The sequence below is a fragment of the Heliconius melpomene genome, chromosome 20, assembly GCF_056956725.1.
Source record: "Heliconius melpomene rosina isolate 202511_hmr_F chromosome 20, ASM5695672v1, whole genome shotgun sequence".
Classification (NCBI taxonomy): Eukaryota; Metazoa; Arthropoda; class Insecta; order Lepidoptera; family Nymphalidae; genus Heliconius; species Heliconius melpomene.
Genome location: NC_140408.1, coordinates 960,229 through 983,199, shown reverse-complemented (window position 1 = coordinate 983,199; position 22,971 = coordinate 960,229). Strand labels below are relative to the sequence as shown.

Here is a 22,971-nt window from a genome sequence, read left to right as displayed (position 1 = left end):
AAGAAAAGAATTATTAGAATCGGTTGGCATGATATTGAGTCATTCGTCATTTTGTCGCACACGTACCAATACAAATTTAATACTTATGTGATTTTCTCATAGATACCATTGTCAAAAATAGACTAAATAAAAATTAGTTCCCACATGGGAAGCACTACCTTTCAAATAAAAAAAAATCATCAAAATCGGTTCACCTAATCAAAAGTTATGAAGTAACATACATAAAAAAAAGAAACAGTCGAATTGATAATCTCCTTTTCTTACAGAAATCGGTTAAAAAAGATTTGCTTTTGCGTCTGGTGATTATTAATGATACTGTTGGTTATTCCTTAAATAAACAGGCTTTGTCCGATTACTTATTGTTTTTTATTTTGCAAATAATAGCTTTAAAAATATGGTAACAATTTACCCCGGTCTGTTAACAACTTGCCCCAACTCGGGGTAAGTTGTTACTTTCCGACTTCAGTCATAAAAAAATTCATAACAAAAAAGTCTTACAAAGAATACCCCAAATTACTGTTTTAATTGCAAGTCTAGATATGTAAGTTGATTTTGATTATATTGTATAAATACTGAAATCAAGTATTCGTAGCAATATTTGAGGTTAAAAAAAAATCGGAACTTTTGGCCCCGCTCTCCCCTATTTCCGTTAGAGGCTGCACGGTTTCCGGTCAGTTACTGGACTGTTGTATACTCGTATAGGTAAATATTATGTGCATATGTCTGTACATAATTATAATTATTATTGTACTAGACGCCTAGTGTAATGTTATTACTCGTTTCTAACTTAAGAATTTGTCAAATATAGTAGTTACTATGGTATGTTTGTTTACTTTAAAAAAAGGTCTACGTTGCAGTGAGTATGAATACTTCTTAAAATTAGAAATGATGATGTTAAATTCTATAAGATTACTTAAGAAAAATATGTACTTTTTTAGATAAAAAAACATGTACATTGTTCTATACCAGTGACGAAATATTAATATAAATAATACAATGGAACTATTAAAATAAATATATTTTTCCCAATAACCAAAATTAAAGGAAGAAAAACAAAATTCAGTATGAATCAGGGGACTTGAATACCATAATAAACATAAATATGATGTCAATTTCATGGAACAAGTGCATTTATTAGTCATATTACGCACAACGGCAAGAATACCGCGACGTTTTGTTTATATTTATTAACATTTTATATATTAAATTTTAACGAGTCAGTCTGTTACTTTGAAAGAAAAAACATCTTTCTAAGAGGTATAGAACATCTTTCTTCTCATAGCAGGGTAGGCGGAAGTAGGGCACTTCCGGTCCAAATTTCAAAAAAATGTCTGTTAAGTGGCGAAACTCAACGCTGCGCTTTGTCAAGACGACACCGAAGCGAGAAAAGGAAAACATATCAAACATACTAAATAATATCTACTCAAGGTAGTAAATAATAGTGTTACTACACTTATTTTTCGTTTTTTGTCCATCTAAAGAAATATCTTTGTTTTGTTCAAGTAATTATGAGCATCTCATCAAAGTAGCGGAGACACGTTCTGTTTAGTTTTAAAACCGCATTACTTTCAAAACACTTTTGCATAACGAACGCTATGCGAATGTTACAAAATACGTTGAGATTGGTGTAGATTTGACTTGATTACATATATGTAATATTTTAATAGATACTTCATATATAGGGAACTTATTGTTAAGACAAGGGGAACAGAGTGTCTTAATGGGCAACGGTATCTTAACACTAGGTTTCTTAGGTTCTCTCCGCCTACCTTGTTATCATGTTATCAAATTAAAATCTAAAAAATATAACGTGAGTCTCAAATATTCGCAGTGCTAGAATAAAAAGTAGGCAAATACAAATTGCAAAAATACTCAAAACTACTTACCAAAGCGAAGGAACTTGCAAATCGCGACAATAACGATATCCGGCGTCGATCAATCTGCGTTTTATTACCATTACGTTTAAGCGAATTCGAACCTTAACTCCTTCTTTTAGACTTTATAGGACAAATTTTATATATCCTATTGCATTTTTCATTGAATATTATATTGTAAATGTATGGTAACAGAGTGGAATTTGATTTAACTGTGGTTTAAACTGGGATTATCCAATTGAACTCGAACGGTTAGTGACGGGCGACTTACGAGAGGTCACACCCGGTGAGTGAATTGTGAGATGCAGTATTAATAGATTGAAACGATTCGTTTTACAGCTTTTATTGGATAGAAAGTTTATTTTTTTTTCTAGAAATTTGTTGAAGCTTACTGACATGCTAAATGACGTTTGGTATGTACGATCCTTGAGGAGTGTAATTTCCGAAGTCACAGGCTCATATGTAATAAAAAAAGAAGTTCATTTTTTAACCCAGAATTAAACAACGAAATCAACGTCGACCTTGTTTTAATAAAGCGGGAAAATGAAAATCCCCATCCTTTACACAAGGTTGTTCTTTTAGAGATTGCTTTAAGCAATAAATTCGCCGTACCATACTTATTTTTATTTTTTTTCTTTCAATATGTTATATGTTTTTTTTTGAGTGCAACAAAGACTGTTCTACTCTATTTTTTCACATTATTTTCGTTATAAACAAAACGAAGTGGATCTCAGAATTGAAACAGTAACCTGAAACCCGCTCATCGCGTTGACGGCCACCTAATTGATATCACGTTCAAAATATAGCTAGTGTTTTATTTACCTATTATCTACCGTATTTTTAGTTCAGTATCTCAAAAAAAAAAAACCTTTAATTGGGATTACTTTGCTGTCGGTCTGTTCGTCTGTTGATACTATTTTTCTTATAAAAATGTTTTAAAAAAATGATGTGAAAATATAGGCGTAGCATTACGCTGAATCCTGCATGTAACAAGTTAGGAAAAGGGAGCCTAGTGTTAAAACACTCCACTTCCCACGGCTCGCTAAATTCTGGCAGCTTTATAAAAAAAATGTAAAGATATTTAAAAAAAAAAACAATAATAGATAGAATTTTGTAATTCAGTCCAGTAGTCTAAAAGCGACTCAATCTACGAACTAGGAACAGTGCGGTCGTATGATCGACGGCCGATAAACAAAAAACAACTATGCATTAACATCGAACGATGATATATTGTTTGTCAGTCCATTGATGTGTATTTTTGAATGGAGATTATACTTTTAATATAGCTTCTGGCCGAAGTTCGTTGAAATAACCCGATTTTTTAATAAAATGAGTTTATAGAAGGCTAGACTAGTGTTAAAACACTCCTTTCCCCACTTTTCTCCCAATTTTCGGGACGTTGCGTGTTAGTTCCAAGGAGACAATAGAGTATCTAAATACCATATAACTGTATAGTCTCTCCTGCCATGCAGGAAAAGCATGAAACTGAAAAATATAATTATTATTTCCTAATATTAACATTTATTATAAGTATCGCTTATATTTATAATTTAATAATATAATATAGACCGTACGCCATGCGGTCACAATAAGTGTATGATAATATATACAATATAAATAATTACTTTAACAAGTGATTACATATTCCACAGTAGGTTGGTAAGGTTCCGCCAGCGCCGCGCCGGGCATCGAACTCACTTCCGCTGGAATAATGATCTTGATGTTTTCAACTTTGAGTATTAATATTATGTATTACCTACTCTTTTGTAAGTAGGTTTCATTGTGAATTATAAGTTATTTTTTTCTTTATTGAGGAACAAGTATGAGGAAGTTTTTAGTGGTTTTTATTATTGTTGTTAAAGCATAATAAGTATCTGGAAGGCATCGTGGCGGAGCGGCGCAAGATCTGACTAAAAATGCGACTGTTTTGGGTTGGATTCCCACTCGAGGAAATAAAATATTTAATATTTACATTTCTGCGCTCTGGTGTTGAGGCAAAGCGCGGCGTTGAGTTACGCCACTCAACACGCACAGCCTCCAGAATTAGGCGAAAAATGGGGAACAGAGTGTCTTACCACTAGGTTCCCTTTGTTTAGCCTGCTGTGTGTGCAATACAGCGAGAAATTAAAAGTTAGATGGGTATATTGGTGTACACACAGCTTTAGCTAAGGTATTTCTGAACCTATCATCACCTGCATTTTGTAGCAGTCAAGTTCAGGTTTACCTTCTGTATACACAGCGTGTTTACTTCAAGAGTTAATTAGAGGCCCTTAACCCGCGTTAGGGCAACACGCTGCCGTTTGTTATAAAACAAAAATAAATATTTTACACCTTAGTGGTACTACATGGTACCTACTCTGTCCAAGTATATTTTTTTGAAGGATATACTTAAATGTGGAAATGAGATTATAATATGAATTTCGATCTGATACAAATATATTAATTTATATCCATGGTGATCATGTTAAGAGTGGGAGAAAGAAGCTTTTAATTTATATTGAAGAAGAAGAACGGAGACACTAGATATTTTCCATTACGATGTCTTAAATATACATGCGAATTAAGTGGAAGCCTCAACGATGCTATGAAAGATGTAAAAGTTGAAAATATCTCACGGAAGACGTTTATTTTGTGATCTTACAATCAACAAATCCATATTGGGTATCATTCTAATAAGAAACGCCTTCACTTTAAAATTGTTAAAAGCTCGTTTTTGTGTACTTTAGACTTGAAACTTTACAACTTAACTTACTTACTTACTACTAACTTACTTTGAAATAACATTATGTATGTATATTTTATCTTATCACAAGGTTCCCAGGTTCCCTCTGCCTATCTTGTTATGTGCGGGATACGGCGTGAAGCTAAAAAAAATATGACTAAATAGACCGGAAAGGGCAATTACGAATGTTATTTAAAATAATTCAAATTCTAACTATTTGCTCAATTGTATCCTACACGTGCAAAATTGGGGCTTATTTTTAAACCATAATTAGCACAAAGTTGTTTGTTTTAAGTAATTCTTTAGAAATTATGCAATACTATTTTAAGATTTTGAACTTGTACAAGAACGATTTAAGTTATACTTTTAGTTAGCTGTCTTTTTTATATTTGATAATCTTTGATTTTTTTATAGCTTTATGCTGTATTACACATACCTATAGCAGGGCAGATAGAGGCAATCTAGTGTTAGGAACTCCGTTTCTCACTTTCCGCCCAATTTTCGAGTAGACGATATTTAGTAACAGAGCTAGAAAATAAAAAAAAAACAATTCCCCGAATGAGAATCGATCAGCTTCATTTTCTTATATGTGTCAAGATAAATTTAACAATTTATCATACAAAGACAGGTTCTCAGTAATTATTACAAATACACCATATGCTAGCCACCATTATAACATAAAAATAAATTAATTAGGTATATTTTCGACAAGGACCAATAGAGGCCGTCTACGGACGTGGGCGATTGCAATTTAAAGTAGGCGGCGCCTTTGTCGGTACGTTTTATACTTTATATGTGAAGAAATAGTATTTTAAAGCAAGTAACATGATGCTTAAATAGATAAGTGGCGAATTTTGTAATATAAGTAAATGTACGACAAAGTAAGCGTTTTGAATTAAAATTAATATTTTTAAAATAAAGAATTTCTATTCTTTGAGCCCAGTCGGGGGGCACAAGCGTGTGACTTTCGACGCGACAGATTGTGGGTTCGATTCTCACTCGAGGAAATTAAAATAGAAAGGAAATTATTTTTTTTATTTCTTTGCTCCGGTGTTGAGGCAAAGTGCGGCGTTGAGTTTCGCTACGCAGGAATAAACTGTCTTCACTAGGAGCTCACTGCTCAGGCTCCCTCTGCGCTCCCTGCTATGTACGAAATACCTCCTTTAGCTAGAAAAGGAACCAAAATATATTTTCTTTCATAATTTTAACTGCAAGTATGAAACTCATATCATCTTCATATCAATGTAGATGTGAACTCAAACACTTCTCGCTTACTTAAACTGCATTCCTAAACCGTTTTCACTATCTATTTACATTATAATTATGAGCTACAAGACTTTCTGTGGCCTTGCTTATATGTTATGTGTGATAATTATTTAAATTGATATAATTTTTTGAGATTTTGTCAAACATGAAGACAAACATATAATATATGTATAATTATAAAGTGGTCTATGAAAATTGTAGGTAGGTACTTCTAGTGGAAAAAATATTTTTTCTCAACCAATCACATATCATAACATAAATAAACAAACAAACATAAAATCCAAATAAAACATAGAGACGTAACGCAATATTTTAATTAATACGACACTCAGAAAAATTTAGAAACATTAATTTCCATCTGTCTTTTCGCTAATCTCCATCTCTGTAACGTCGTATCTGGTCCAGATGCTGCATCACTTAGCACATTTCGCTTCCAAGCGGACCATCCACAACGCGGTCTATAATTGAGCGATGCGGGAGAGTTGAACACATCGCGGTCCATCTTTTTAGAAAACGACACAAATAACCATCTATATTTGTAAATTTATACACTGTTCGCTTTAGGAGCAGCTATCCTTGCCACCTTTGCGAGGAAACTTCGCTTCTTGGACTATAATAATAAGGACCCATATTCGATGTTACGATACCTGGTAGCAATTCAATCTGATTTTATAGGATTAATAGCGAGATCAACGGTTATGCTATGCCGATGACCACATGCATCAATGTTTGTAAATAGACACGCCTCGCACCACTACTGTCCATATATTCGTTTTAATGAATGGCTTCCAGTCCAATGCTGGCCGAAATCTTATTTGTGTTGCCAAATTATATAATAAACCGAGCTTGGATCACGAAACAGAACTGTAACGGCCACCTGCCAAGACTTATCTTTGACATCTCGTAGTAAAAGATGTTTGGGATGCTGCGAATGGTTAGCTAGCGTTGTTTACAAACAATTTAGTGCATTATGCCCTCCATATGGTCGTAGACAACAGAGTTCTTTACGTAAGACCGTTTCAAAGAAAAATGGACTGCAGCGTGTGAGAGCTCGAAAGACTAACAAAGTTTATTTGCCCGTTTCATTACCCAGCTGGTTTGGGAAGTGAAAAATCACGCTTATCTCGACACAACAGGGGAACGGTGGTCACATCTGTTCGTTGCACCCATAAAGATAACGATATGTTAAGTGGAACGCAAGCATTTAGAGTCAGGCCCTGGCGAGGAGCGCTCCTGTTTAAAATTCTTCGCAAAAAACATCATATAAAATTCGGCCATTTTGCATATTTCCAATGTGCTCCACATTCGAACGCACGGTACTGTTGATACTTACAATTTTGGTTTATTTTAGTACGGCGTGTCCTATTTAATCGGTTCTACCGACGCCCGCGCCGCCGTCAGTCGTAAAGGCAACCTTTGGTTTTCACGTCGCGTACAAAAGTTTTTGATTCAAAATGTTTAAGTATATAGTAAATAAGTTGAAGAAGGTGACGACGAAGCAGTTGTTTAATAGGAATAATGTCAATTCTCAAATCAATAATGTAAATTGTCTCCCGAAATTGTGCTTTTAAGTGTTTTGTGTTAAATATTTGCTAATGTATGTCTGTTTGTTTACAGATATACCCGGATCCAGAATCGGAGAAAACGATTATGGGTTCAGTGGTGTACTGCATCCATCACAAGGAAGGATGCCAGTGGTCTGATGAACTCCGTAAATTGAAGGTAAGTTTGGAAGTTAATATTTCACATTAAATAAATTTATGCGCTTGCGCACATTTTTATTAATTCTTATTAAGTACATTCGATATTCTAAATATTTGAAATTATTTTAATGTCTGTTTTCTGCAATAACGAAATAGGCGGAAAGTAGCGAAAGGGGGTGAATTATCATTTAATTATCTTTAAAAAATCGGAAGTCGCACAAAGAGAATAAACTCTTATTATTGCCTGCTTACGTTTATAATATCGATACGTAGTTTGTAGGTATATACGAGATCCACATGTTTGTACGACCTAGACGCGTTTGATTATAATTGACACAGTTTAGAAAGTAATAAGATTTCATTGCTGTAATTAAATTTTATCATCAGTAAAATTAGGATAGTTGATACTCTCGTCATTTGTCAATACACTTGTGGGACGTTTATAATGTGTTATAATATAACGGTAAATTAAAGTTATCGGCTCAATTTCTGTTAATATTTTTGTTTATTTGAGACGGATTCTTTGTTGAGCATTGCCTCAAAAATTCGGCGGAAAGTGAGTAAAGGAGTGCTTAAACACTACGTTCCCTCTGCCTACACTGCGAATACAACGTGATGCTGAAAAAAAATCTATTATCACCTAATCCAAGTTAAATTTTCAAAATTTCCAGGCACATCTAAACACATGCAAGCACGACGCGGTGTTGTGCGCTGCGCAATGTGGCGCTATGATACCCCGCGTGCTGATGCAGGACCACCTGCGGTACACCTGCCCGCGCCGCCGCGCCAACTGCGAGCATTGCAACAAGGAGTTCTCTGGAAGCGCCTTGGAGGTCAGTTTTAAATTAATGATTATATTTATTTTATTTTTGATAATCGATTGAGAAATTAAATTATAGTAATTGATAAAAAAAAAATTAATGCAATTGTGTGTTAAAAAAAATTTTATGTAGTTACTATAATGCTTTCTTCTTAATTCTTGTGTTGTATAAGTAAATAGTACAAGATTTTTTGTTGTTTAAAGTTAAGAGATTATATGGGGCAATTTCTTTTTTTCAAAATGTTCAATCATTTGAACCCCAGAGTTAACTATTACCTATTTTACTAATGAAAATCAGATTTATTACCTTGATGTCTCTTGAGCGCATTAATATAAAATACGATTTCTAATTCTAGGAGCACCAAGGCAACTGTGGTCATGAGCCTGTCTACTGCGAGAACAAGTGCGGTGCCAAGGTGCAGAGACGTCACACACAGCAGCACGCACAGCAGCACTGCTGCAAACGCCTAGTGCCCTGCAGACACTGTGGACAGCGGTATACACAGGTATGATCACTACGTCAAAAGAAATTGCTTTAATTGAAACTATTTGTTTATACATCTTTAGAAATCTTTTTGAGGTAGGGGTAAAGAGATATATGTATTTATATTTATATTAATAAAATAAAACTATTTTAGCCATTTAAATTATATATAAACAATGCAACTTCCATAATATCACAAATTATTTAATAATCATAATTTCCCCAGGACACAGTATCAGCCCATGGCGCCCTGTGCTCCCGGGCCCCCGTACCTTGCCCCCAACGGTGTTCAGCACAACCCACACGAGATGAGTTGGATGTGCACCTGAGGGAACACTGTGCGGCTGGTACAGTCCCGTGTGGATATAGAGATGCTGGTTGCAGGTTCAAGGTTGGTTGAAGCATCGTGGCTCTTTATTCTTATTCTAAATTTTAAGCTTATATCATATTTAAAAGCTTTAAAATAAGTTTTCAAAGTGTTGATAAATAGTACTATAATAAAGTTTCATTCATATAGTACACATTTTTATTCATTCATTAAAAACAAATTAATCAATAAACACATTTGTTCATTATTTAGTTCATTAACAAAATTTCATATATTTTAAAAACTTACATTATATATATAAATTTCTTTTTTAATTAATGTATTCTAATATAAAAATATAATTTAAATTTAAAATTTTGCCAACATTTCTACTACATAGTATCTCACTCAGTAAATATTGAATGCAGCAAGTGTGAAAGATAACGCCTCATGCCATTGACACCAATATTGCATATTGTTTGTATGATTATGCAATGAACTCCCAACAGATAATTAATGACGAGATTGTTATTACAAAATTTAATTATTAACATTATGTTTAATTGATATCAATGTATATTTATTTTCAATTTTATTTGTTAAAAAGCGGCTTCATTCTTTATACCATATTGTAGGATAAGCAGAGAGAACCTAGCGTTAAGACACTCTGTTCCTCACACATACACTGTCCAATTTTTGAGACATGATGTGTTAGGTAGTAGTATTTAACATTGCTGTTTGATTAATAAAGCAAGGAAATTAAAAATATATAAAATCTTTCCTGCAAGTGGAGATTGTGCCCATAACCATTGTTGTTACAGTTAGATATTAATCTATTAGGCACAACCGATTGATTAACAGAACAAAGAAACTTTATATAATTATAACCAGAAACACTGAGAAAGAAAATCTAGTGATAGTAGTGATAGTAGTGAGGTACTCCAGAAGGCAAAAACAATACTAATATGTAATTTCTGTTACAGGGTACAAGACAAGCGTTAGAAAGGCACAACGAAGAGAGCTCACAGCAACACTTAGCCTTAGTTTCCTCCCTCGCGACCCGCCAAGCCCGCCAGTTAGAATCTCTAAGAGTGGCCGTAGCTCGCCTCTCAGTCAACTACACGGGGGCTCTGGTATGGCGTATCAGTGACTGGGCGGCGAAAATGTCTGAAGCGAAGTGCAAAGAGGGATTTGAACTCACTTCCCCCGCTTTTTATACTAGCCAATATGGATATAAATTGCAGGTATGTATTTTTTGATAAGGCTAAATGTCAATGTCAGTTATATTTTAATAGATAGTGAATAATTCTCAGTTTTTTGTATTCTATGTTTTCATTTTTTTTATATTTTAATTCGAAATGGTCATTGACGGAACTCTTTCAATACCTTTGTCTTGCTTACCTAATTTGTCTTGCTTTGAGAATGAGAATCTGAAAATAATTCATTCAACCGAGTGGGTACCGAAACTATAACCATTGCATTTTTTTAGATACTGTACCCCTGTGTCATGACAGCCTCTATGGTATACTTATTTATAGTTTTTCGTTTCAAAATAGCGATTAAGAAAATAAATTGCAATAAGCTTAATGAAAAATATAATCTAATCTGTTAACTAATCACTACTACTAATGAGATATAAAAATAATCTTCAACACATAAAAACACCATTTTAAATGCATTTTTCCACAAACAAAAGGGACGTAATCGTTTACGTCCCTTTTGTTTGTAAACACGAACGTTATATTTATCGTGAGTAGTGACTAACAACGGTCTCACAATATCTGAATTAGTATCGCTTAGTCACTTGCACCCTACTCTTTCTAAATATACATTTTATTTTCTATAGTTGCTATCGTTCTTTTGTTGTTCTAAATAACGATCTGCGTGTGACTCAAGGTTCTGTTTGTTGACTTTGTTTAGCTTTAAGTAGATTATTGTGTGATTTATATTAGTTTGAAGTTATGCAATTATTAAATATATCACAGATTATATATAAAATATGTAAAGGTATTATATTTTTTTATGGAATAATGATCGTGGTGAATAGCCCAAAAATTATTACATATTTATCTATTAAATATTATTATTTTGACATATAAAATATAATTGTTTCTTTTTCTTTACAGGCATCTCTCTTTTTAAACGGCAACGGTGCTGGCGAGGCCACCCACATGTCTGTGTACATCAAGATCTTGCCCGGCGAGTACGACGCTCTTCTACGTTGGCCATTCTCCCATAATGTATCCTTCACGCTATTCGACCAAAGCTCGAGTCCGGACCGCGCCTGCAACATCGTAGAAAGCTTCGTCCCGGACCCCACATGGAAAAACTTCCAGAGACCCTCGAAGGAACCAGACGCGTTAGGCTTCGGTTTCCCAAGGTTCGTTTCCCACGAAATGCTCAAAAAGAGGAATTTCGTTAAAGACGACGTCATGTTCCTAAGAGTCAAAGTGGATCCGAGCAAAATTGTAGCTGTTTAGTTCTACATTAGTCACTGTTATTTAGTATTAATATAAAAGTCATAGGTTAAGTTGTAAATATTGTGGGTATTCTTAAAGGATAATAAGACTGGAGCTATCGATAAGCCTAACAACACTATTTGGTGTGTCAGTTGTCTTGTTTTTATTCTTTATATATAAACAAATATGCACAAATGAATATAAGTAATGCCGTTGAAAATTATAAAGATACAACTATTTTTCTAATATTTCATACAAATACTATCATTTTTAATGTTTTTTATCTTTTTTTGACAGAAAATCAGTTTTTTTTTGTCCATGATATCTTGTCTAGTTTACTTCACATTCGACAGGCTTCACGTTTAAATATATTGTTAAAAAAATGAAAATATTTAGTTATAAGAGCGCAAGCGCTGCATTGTTATCCTTTCACTGAAGATCTCTTGTGTTTCAATGCCGCATTAAAACAGATGATGACGAACTGACATAGTAACTAACAAAAATATATATCACTTTTTCCACTTTAGTTATGTGCCATATATTTTTTAAAAATACACACATTTTTATAGGACACTGCAAAAATTGTGTGTTGCCATTATTATAAATAATTAATGCGTTTTTGTTGGCCTTCAGATGTAAAATAAAGGCACTTTGAAAAATGCATTAACCTCAATAATAATAAAACGGTTCGGTCACGTCGCGTCGTATCGGCAGATCTTTGTATATATTTTCTAAACTAAACTAATTTATATAATTTGTAAATACTTTATTTTGTTGTAAATAGAAAAAAATCTTCGTATTTCTGTGTGTTTACAAGCTGGAGTTAGACCAAAGTGTTTTGATGACTTTGCAAGCAATAATCATAGTGTACATTATTTTAGCAAAGTTAAAAAACGAATGATCACGGCTAAGCTGTTATTATTAATTATATATAAATAATAAGTATATATTATGTCATATTTAGTTTTGCTTGTAAATTTATATGAAAATATTTAAAATTTCACTAATTTTTTTATTGATTGTCAGGCTTTTGGATCTCTAGGAAAACGCTTCGTTTTGAATAATCTCAATTGTTACATTCCAGAAAAAAAAACATTATTTTAAGCCCGGTTCGGTTCATACAGTGTGGTAATCTGAGTTATATTTCATTATATATGTTTAATATATTGTTTTCTAATATATTTCTAAGTTTGTAGGATAAATAATTAAAGTACTTTAACCTTTACAAACTGAACAAATGCTTGTTTGAATTTTGTAATTTTCTAATAATGTCCTAGTTTTTGTAACTTAAGTTAGTAGTTTATGTCACTTGTATGTTTAGTACCTTAATGTAACAACAAGACTAACAAACAGAATTAATGTTAGTTAAGCGTCTACGATTACGCCTAGGTTTATAAAAATGGTGTACCACATGCTGAGGTGTATAACAATTATAACAAATATTTTATAAAAAAATAGATATGCCATTAAATCTTATTTTCTTACTTAAAACTAAAAGGTTTTGAACGAACTTTTATTGTTATGATGGCCTTTTCTTTTCACACTATTTTTTTATTTTTCATTTTATAAACATATTGTAATAACAAAATGTTATCTTTCTTGCTTTATCATTGCTATATTTGAAATTTATACATATACGTTTCTGTTGCAACTAAATAAAAATTGTTGTAAATATTATATATTTACAATAAGTATTTCTTATTTTTTTGTTGCAACAGTATATTGACATTTTTTTATAATTATAAACCCACTTAAAAATGTTACAAGCCAATCCTTTGTATTTTGTTTTTATGTAATTTCTAAATGTATGCAAGTAATTTTATTTATATTTTGTATTTGTAATATTTAATTCATTACTAATATAAAATTTTAAGAAATAATTTTATCCCTGAATCTGTATTATTGTTATACACCTAAGTTTATGGTTTAATTTTTTATATTAAGATGAAAAATATATTTTTTCCCCTTAAATAAGCCTTTTATTGCAATTCTTGTTTTTAATATATTACACAAAATTGAATGAGAAGTAAAGATTCTCTGCTTACATACATACACATGTTAAGTAATTAAAATTAATTCTATGTGTGTGTATAATGCGCTAAGTCTCTTCATTTTACTAGTTTCGAGATATTGCGAATTGCGGAATACAACGCCACACTTTCTTATTACGAAATGAAAATAATTAATTTCTCTGAAAAGGAATCGAGTATGTATCAACCAATATTTAATAAAAAATAATCCAATAAAGCTTATATTTACATATTACTTATATACAAAACAGATATCAGATGTTTTTATCAATTATGAGAAAACTCTAATTAATTATTCACAAACAATAACAAACACTGAGCATTAAAAGGACAGGGACTGTATAAAGACTAGAATATTTTTTTCAATCTGTTGTAGTTTGTTAAGAATTATCATAGCATCATAACTTAAAGACTGTTCACAATTTCCCATCGACTTTTCAATATGTTGAGGTGCGGAATTCAACACCGCATTGTTCTTTACTAGAGCCAGGAAATTAAAATATTAAATAATTAATTCCCCGAGTGAGAATCGAGTCCGCAATCACTTCATAAGTATAAGTAAATAATGTCAATTTAATTCAGGCAGGTGGAGAGGATATGCTAAATGGAACCTTCATCTAGGTCACATTCACATTGCCTACAAAATCAGTTGTATAAGCGGTTAATTTAACATGTTTGAGTCTCGCTTTATTCATATTTATAAACAAATAGAATATAAATATATTTCTTATAATTATCTATTAATAGCATGTTACACATACATAGAATTACATTACTTTTAATATTTTACAAATACCTATATATCCTCTCTAGCTAAACCATCATTATCAACCACTCTTAGGTAGTGGAAATACAATAATAATCCAGAGATACATAAGAAAATAAATATATTGTAACAAGCATGTAAGAATAATAGATTGGTAAACGGCAGAGTTGAGTTCCATTGTGATGTTGAAATTTTTGTTTAGATTTTTGGGTTAGAGTAATTTTGTTCCACCCTCCTATGCATATATTTGGTTACAGTTTATCAAATAGCATTTATAACCTATATATATAGCCTAATTATACCTTATTTGAAAAGAAATTTCCAATTAAAATCACCTATATAAAAAATTCTTAAAATAATAAAAAAAAATAATCAATATCATGTATTTTGTGAACCTCCAGATTGACTATATGTAGAAGTGTTTAAGCTTGCTGGTATAGTTTTCCTGCTCATCTGAAATTAAAACAGAACTTTGGTCATAATAAACAATGATAATTTTTTTGTAGCTTCATACAGTATCCCGCATTTAGTAGGGTGGCAGAGGGAAACTAGTGCTCAATTTAGCCCAAGTCCAATTTTAAGATATTATTGCATGTTGAGTGATGGAACTCAACACTGCATTTGTCTCGTTACCAGACAGTGGTAATGAAAATAATACATTTAAATGATTTATTATTATATTAAAGAGGGATGAATTGTATTTTCTATAATTGTCATTTTGACAGTCTGGTAACTTGGTATGTTGGGGTTATATGCAAACTTTCTAAAAGTAAACAGTAACTTAAATGCCTTGATATATGCTGGATTTGCATGATATTAAAAGTGTAATAAAATATTTAAAAAGTGTACAGAAATATTACCAATTTAATTCTATACAATTCATCCATAGCTGCTGGTAACAATGGTTTGACAGAATTTATTTCCATCATAGTTAAATGGTCCAATCTACCGTATGAACCTCCAGATTTCATTAAAGCATCCATTGAAGTCCTAAGTTTTGACATACGGATATCCCAAATGTCTTTTATAATTGTTTTTATTTCCGCTGCATGTGGAATATCTTCGGCTGCAGCCCCTAAGATTAGTTTTGCTTCAATCATGTAATGTTCGTTTGGCATTTTTGTAAAGAATCTGCAGATTTAAATGGAATTTAACTTGTATTTGTATCTTAATTTTCTACAGTAAGTGCTAGGATAAATCATAAAACTTGATTTTTATTTGTTCTAATAACAGAAATAATTTATAGGAATCATAACACTAACTTTACCTGGATTTCTTTTCCTCTTCCTTAATATTTTCCAATACTTCCATATCCATCCAATCTGGCGGCACTATTCGACATTTTTGCTTTTGTTTTAACATAACAGCTAACCAGAGCGGCACATTCATTGGTAATCCAGCTCGGAATGGACCAAATTCACCACAAATTAAATATATTTTGTTGTATGAGAAATTTGGAATTATACTAGCTATTCTGTTTTCACCTATGAATTCTATTTCGTATGGATCCATATTAAAGTTAATTATTTATCTAAAAAGTTAATTTAAGTATGTTTCACTGTTATTAATTAGTACCTTGTAAAACTTAGTTTTGTTTTCATATTCTTCAACTTGTTAAGTTACAAACTTAAACTTACAACAAAATCAACAAATATGAAATAATAAATGTCAAAAAAAGCGCGCCAAAGTTAATGAAACGTTCCGAATGACAATATAATATTAGAGCATATTCATTTATATTTAACATATATTTTAAATTATAATAATAATATTTTTAATACAAAAAATATATATTTTAGTAGTAAAAATAGGATTTACAAGCGTAAAAAGACACAAAGAATGAACAAAAAATAACCAAGCTGAAAAATGATAGCATTGCCATCTTGTGACAGTTATAAGAATTAAATTACTATACAAAGAAACTAGTTTTAAAATGTTACTCCAGATGGCGTCATAAAATTTTTCATTAAAATTTCAAATTTTACTTAGTTACGCAAAAAATAATAAAAAATATGTTATTGTTTATCTATAAAGTAAGTAGTAAATATTTCAGTTAGTTATAGTTATTACGCTATGTAATAAAATATTGAACAAAAGTTTACAGCCATATTTAACATTGCTTACGTACCTATAGGAAAATGAGAACTTACATTGTTCAAACACCTTTATTACCAAAGATTTTATTACCTTTATTATGTTTTTATTTAGTTTTGTGTCTTATAAAAAGTGTAACAAATAACTTTAATTATCCTTTTTAAAATTGTTTATGTATTTTATTTTATCGAACCCACATCGGTCACGCGTACAGTCTAACGTACAAGGCCAAGACGGCCTCAATTTTTATTATAATCATTATATATTTTTGTGTAACAAAATAAGTATGCAATATTTGAACAAAAAAGACGCTATCTCTATATGACAGTGTAATAATAATTCGTTTGAACGGATCGATGCAAATCGTTTTGGCAAAGTGCAAAGTCCTAATTACTAGCAGTAAATTAGGGGCCGGTTGACAATTTAGACGGGTGTTATTTATGTCCATCTAGGGTCTGTAAGTTTATCTGAGAACATTTTTGAGATTTGATCCTTGTGAATTTTTCAATTTAGTTAAGAATCTCATTTATACTGATTTTGTTCGTTTCTGACGGGGGTTGTGTCAACTGTAAGACACTTTGTCACAGTATAATAAATAGATATACAATTTTTTATCTGTGTATTTCTTTTTAGAAACGAACATAATAAACAAAATGGTTTAGACCATGCTTATTGTTCCTATTAATTTGATGTATACTTTTATTATATAAGAGAATAAATTTTACATTTTTAAATATAAATTATTATAAAAAAATACATTTAAAAATATAAAAAAACATAATATTATATTATCATATACATACTTTTTTCAGAAAATAATATTGATTGTTGCATCTTGTTTTACTAGTTCACTCCATCATAAATTATAAATTTACAATAATGGTAGCTATAAATATAATTATTAATTAGAAAAAAAAAAACATATTAGATTAAAAGCTAAAGCTTAGTTGTAAATAAATTACAACTATTCGCTAAAAAAGACGACCAAATATAAAAGATAAAATTGTATTTATAAAAATGAAAAAAGAATTTCATTCAATTAATAAGCAACAGATAATAAATAAAATACTATCACCGTACACTAAACGCACCTGCCATCCTCGTTAAATCTCAGATCAGCTTGTATACGACTATGAGGCTACGTTGAATATGTATTACGCTTACTATGTATTACCTAATGATTAAATAAAAATGGAAAATAATTAGTGAAATTTCAATCTTCCTAAACCTGCACTTATTTCATGCATTTAATTTTAAATTAATATTAATAAAACTTAAATGATTCACGAATTGACGTTTTTCCACGTCTGTAAGATAGTACCACGAATGCGTCGTACACTCGTATATTCGTCGTTAACTAGAATAAAAACTGGAACTGTTAAAAGTAAATAATGTTACATTATTAAGTGAGTTATGTTAATTGCGGTTTCACTTGCGAACTTGCTATCTTATAAGAGCTTGGGTGGTGAACGTTTGGTGTATTTATTTAAAATTTGATTTATTGAGCATTTCATTTATATTTTTATTATGATAAATCTAATTTAGGTAAAATACGTTCAGACGAAAATATTTTTACTAAGGGTATGACTGTAACTGACCAAAGCTATCGACATAGCCCAAAGGATTAGCAGGCTGAAGTGGCAATGGGCTGGTCAGATTTGCCGCAGAACCGATGACCGTTGATGTAAGCGCGTTCTAGAGTGGAGACCACGCCACGGCAAGCGTAATGTAGGACGTCCTCCAGCTAGATGGGGTGACGATATTCGCAAAGTGGCGGGCAACAGCTGGATGCGAAGAGCCGAAGATCGAGCTCAGTGGCGTGCCATTGGAGAGGCCTATGTCCAGCAGTGGACGAGGACAGGCTGATGATGATGATGATGTGACTGTAATGTTACGGACTAGATCCTCACTTGAGGGAATGAATTATTATTTCTTAATATTTATGTTCATCGTGAGGATGATTTAATTTAATTTTTAAATATGGTGTTGAGCTCCGCCACTCAACACCAAATGTCGTGAGTTCGAGAGAAAAGCGGACAACGGATTCTCTTTATCATCTTCTCGTTTTTCCGTATTAATGTTTTACAATTTCTTTAGTGTGCATTACCACTGCATATGAACAAAACTTAAACGGCCTAAAGATGAAAGCAACCCAATCTCTGCAATTTACCCGCAGAGGAGCCCAACAGTAATTAGCCTTATGAGTTACTGATAAAAACTTAATAAATTCACTACTTATCTTAATTTTTAACTAACTATTCTCATTATGGAGCTTATTCAGATTAAGCCTTTGCTAGCTTTTGTCGCTAAATGAGTTTTGGAGAAAATTTATTTCAATGTATTTACTACATACATAAGTACATATAGTATAACTAAAAAAAAACTACCTACATACATACAAAATTTCAACATGAGAAAAATGAGGAATGGAGTGTATTAATACTAGGTTCCCTTTATCTGCCTATTGTGTGTGGGATACATTATTATTGTTTCTTTTTTAAATGTTTACATTTTCCCTGAATTAATAACACAATCTTTCTTGCTATTTACTCAAATTTCTAATACGAATCTTTACGACTCAACTTACGTAATAACTTATCCGCTCACAGCAAAGTGAAGTCAAGTGACGCACGTAGTATAATAATTTTAACCGATCACCCTTTTAATTACCAAAACTTCCACGGGTGGACGGCATGATATAGTGTAATGGTGTCAATTATGAATCGTTCAGAGTTCGATGAGATATGAGCAAGAACTCCAGTCGTTTGACGTGCTCCGTTGGTTTTAATGGATAATTTTATTAGGAATGCGCCCGTGTCCTATGACTATTGGGGCGTAGTCTCTGGAGGATGGGAGCTGGTGTGTGGAGCCGTGTGGAATGTATGAATTATTGTTTTGATGGAGTTTTGTTAGATTCTATAAGTTGTTGTAATCTAGTGTCGGTGTTCGCTAATTTTTTTCTAATATTATAAAATAGCAAACTCCTCAATATCATATAATTTTAATTGTATTTCGAACTCGCTTTAGTGTTTTTTTTCTAGAAAATTAAGGTATAGGTAATATCTATAGGCGCAGTGGCACGGGTAAGACTAATTACGACGGCTGCGGGTTCGAAACCCGCTCGGAGAATGTATTATTTTCATTTCCTCGCCCTGGCAAGAAGATAAAGCGCGTGAAGATATTACGTGTTGAGTGGTAACTCAACACGTAATATCTTGAGAATCGAGCAGAACAGAGCGGACGAAATATCTTAACACTTCCCCCATGGCTTCCCTCTGCGTACCCTATTACATGTGGAATACTGCCTGACGCTAGAACAATGTGCTTTTTCTATTCAAACCGTCACATAAATGTATGAGATACTTCAGAATAACCCAATACGTCTTAATAAGGCAATATTTACTTATAAGTTTAATCAAGCAAACATATAGATCAGTGAATTAAACAATAGACGATTACAGGGTGAATCAATTTAATGACACCCGTGACACCCAAATCATTGGGGCTGGTACGTGACCAACGGTGCCCCAGCTATCCTAACTATAAATCGAGGAAATCGTCACGGCGACCAGATGCGGACCCCTTTGTATAGTCCGAGGGCTGATTGGCGAAGTTTATATATGAAATTTGCAAAAGAATAGGTACTTTAAGATTTAAAAAAATATATGATATAACAAATTGATGCGGCAACTGCTTGAAAATAAACTAAAATATAAGAAATAAAAAAAAACTGAAAAGAATAAACAAGGCTACTCAAGTACTTGATTGGTTGAAATATGGGTTCTGACTGTTAACGTTGGTTAGGGGCTCGATTCCCAGTCGGGGAATCTAACTATTTTCTTGGCTCTGGTTACAAGGCAAACATACAGAGTCTTATCACAGCGTTTTATTTTTTTTCTTGGCACTAGTTGTCGGTAAAAACAGAGTAAAAAATATTCCCTGGACTATAATCTTGTTCGTCCAGCAAGAGACCACCTTACATTGGTCGAGGGCGTTGTCATTATTGAAGTGTTATTGGTATTATAAATAAGGATCAGTAGTATCGAGCGGATATTAAAATGATTTTCTTTGTTTCGTTACGTCTCCATAGGGCTGATGTAGTGCGTCTACGAGGCTACGACGCTACGTGCCCTTCCTTCAGAATTATAGTACGGTACGAGTTTTTATTATAATTTCTTTATTTTTTCTATCTATGATTTTATATTTTCTTTTATGTTTATAGTTTTTGCGGTTGTAAAAATATGGTGAAAAAAGTACTTAAAGATTTACATATATCAGTAGGAAGTACAGAAGATAGACGTTTGTTAAATTTCCACGTGGCTCAATGCTATTTATTTTGCTTTATTGATATAAAATTATACTGTATTGATATAAAAGAGAACTTAGTGTTAAGACACTCTGTTCTCCACTTTCCGCCCAATTTTCGAGATATTGTGTGATAAGTGTTGGAAGGCAGCACCGCGGTTTGTGTTATTACAGTTAAACGCCGTCAGCTGCTGCACAACGCCGGCGGCGTTTATTGTCTTAGATTTTTCTACTCTGGCTAAATAAGAGGCGGGATTAAGTTTCGCCACCCAATCTAAAAGTAAGTATAGACTTATAGTGTCCTAACCGTAGGTTCCGTCTGCAGTTCCAGTAAAAAAAAAGTTCTAAATCATATACACAAACATACAAACACAAACAAACACACACTCGCCCCGTCTTAATCACAAAACACCAAATTAAACACGAGCCGGTCCCTGATTTGCCTGTTAATATAAATCACAGTGGTTTATCCCACACGCCTTCATATGAAGCTTTTAAGCTACTTTTTCGTAACGACGCCTTATAGGACGTGAGGCGCTAATTAAGGGGAAGAAATGGTTGCCTAAATTTGAATTCTTATATGTTTATGGTGTAAATGAAGAATAATTTAATTTTCTTGTTTCACAGCGTCTGTAAAAACGAGGGCATTGGGTTTGATTTCCATACGGAGAAGTGTATTATTTCCATTCCCATATTCTGGTAGCAACACACAATGACGCCAAATTTGGGCAATGTGTTGTGGACGGAGGGTTTTGACACTAGGGTCCTTTTGACTAGCTGTCCACATCGTATAATTATATGTAGGAAAACAGACACTTTTCGTCCAGTTTTGGATATATTTATTTGTCTCGTTACCAGAACGAAAGTAACGCAATCCCCCGAGTGGAAGTAGAATTCACAACTGGTTCATATATATATTAGTCAGACGGCTTGGCTTATTAGTTTTTATTATTCTAGATTCAAAATATCAACACAAAATTCCCACTAATAATAATAAGGGTCACTTCACTTCAGTCTAAACTTTATAGAATACCTATTCGTATTCTCAGGCTTAAAGCCAAGATAACTGGAAATACTGTAGTATTTTGATGAACTTCACGATAAGATAACATGAGACTGCAACTGGTGGAGTTAATGGGAATGGAAATGGAAGTTAATTAGTATTGTATTATAATTCTATGTAAATATTCTATACCTATTATAATACAAGCTAAATAAATAACTTTAAATTTAATACTTATTTAGAAAAAGTAAGAGGCGCGGCTTCACAACCCGCTACGTTCATATTTTTATACGTTTTCTAAAAAAGGATTTATTTGTAAGTACCTACAGATATTTGTCTCGAACATAAATCGGAATCATAAAAGCTAAAAAAACAGATTCAAAAACAAACATAATCACCATCAAAATTACTTCAGTAAGTAATAAACCCATAAATTAAGGAAAACTACAAAGTACATTAGCAAAAAAAAACAAGAACGCCGAAGAAAAACTAAACAGACGCGTTTCGACATGAGAGGCGAGGGGAGACGAGACTCCACGAAAGGGGGAATCGGGCAAAACTATAAATTGTCCTTTAATTACCCCGGGGCAGCGTCACATCATGGATCCAGACAGTTTTATGACGATTTACGGCACATTTCGACGCGGGGACCGTCCCGCTCTGGGATTGGAAGCGTCCTATCTAACTTGGACTTCCGCCCCCGTCTTGGAAACTCAAAATATAGAATAAAAACAGGCACACTCCTGTCAGACGGCAGCTCTTTCTGAAATGGTCGGTGTACGTCACCTTTTACACTGCTAGGGGGTTTTAAGGCTTCTAGTTCTTTATGGTAATGAAATCTGAGCAGGGTGACGTGCCGAGGTGATGGTTGCGAGTTTTTGTTGCGCCCCCCCCTTATTTATGGCACGTTTGAGGGCGGGCGGTTTCTGGAAAGTTCGCCGGGTAATGTGTTCCGCGTTTCTTGTTTATGATGACTGCGATGCTATGTTTTCTACGTTCCGATCGTTGTAAATACCTAGTATTTATTTATATAGATATTGTGTTTTTAAAATTGGCTAAGTGTTAGAGTATGAGTTGTAGTACATTTCTGTTGTTTCTTGAATTTATTGTGCTTTATTTGTTATGTTTATTCATAGTG

The 22,971-nt window shown here is 32.7% G+C and overlaps 2 protein-coding genes across 5 annotated transcripts in view; one reads left to right on the top strand and one right to left on the bottom strand.

The window, feature by feature from the left end:
* Positions 1–13,027, top strand: part of Traf4 (TNF receptor associated factor 4) — a 65,629-nt gene extending 52,602 nt beyond the window's left edge. For 3 of the 4 annotated variants that reach the window (XM_085204882.1, XM_085204881.1, XM_085204884.1), the window contains 6 exons: positions 7,480–7,584; positions 8,237–8,398; positions 8,742–8,891; positions 9,096–9,260; positions 10,160–10,420; positions 11,303–13,027. In XM_085204882.1, the coding sequence (XP_085061008.1) occupies positions 7,480–7,584; positions 8,237–8,398; positions 8,742–8,891; positions 9,096–9,260; positions 10,160–10,420; positions 11,303–11,656 (1,197 nt within the window). In that variant the 3' untranslated portion in view covers positions 11,657–13,027. Of the gene's footprint in view, positions 1–7,248; positions 7,404–7,479; positions 7,585–8,236; positions 8,399–8,741; positions 8,892–9,095; positions 9,261–10,159; positions 10,421–11,302 lie in introns of those variants that run through there. The other variant, XM_085204883.1, reaches the window with a different exon arrangement.
* A 564-nt stretch (positions 13,028–13,591) lies between these two features.
* Psf2 (DNA replication complex GINS protein PSF2-like protein) lies at positions 13,592–16,090 on the bottom strand. The gene is made up of 3 exons (XM_085204885.1): positions 15,699–16,090; positions 15,292–15,562; positions 13,592–14,884 (listed from the first exon to the last, which is right to left on the bottom strand). Exons 1-3 carry the CDS (start codon positions 15,941–15,943, stop codon positions 14,810–14,812), a joined length of 591 nt encoding a protein of 196 aa, XP_085061011.1. The 5' UTR covers positions 15,944–16,090; the 3' UTR covers positions 13,592–14,809.
* Positions 16,091–22,971: the final 6,881 nt, after the last annotated feature.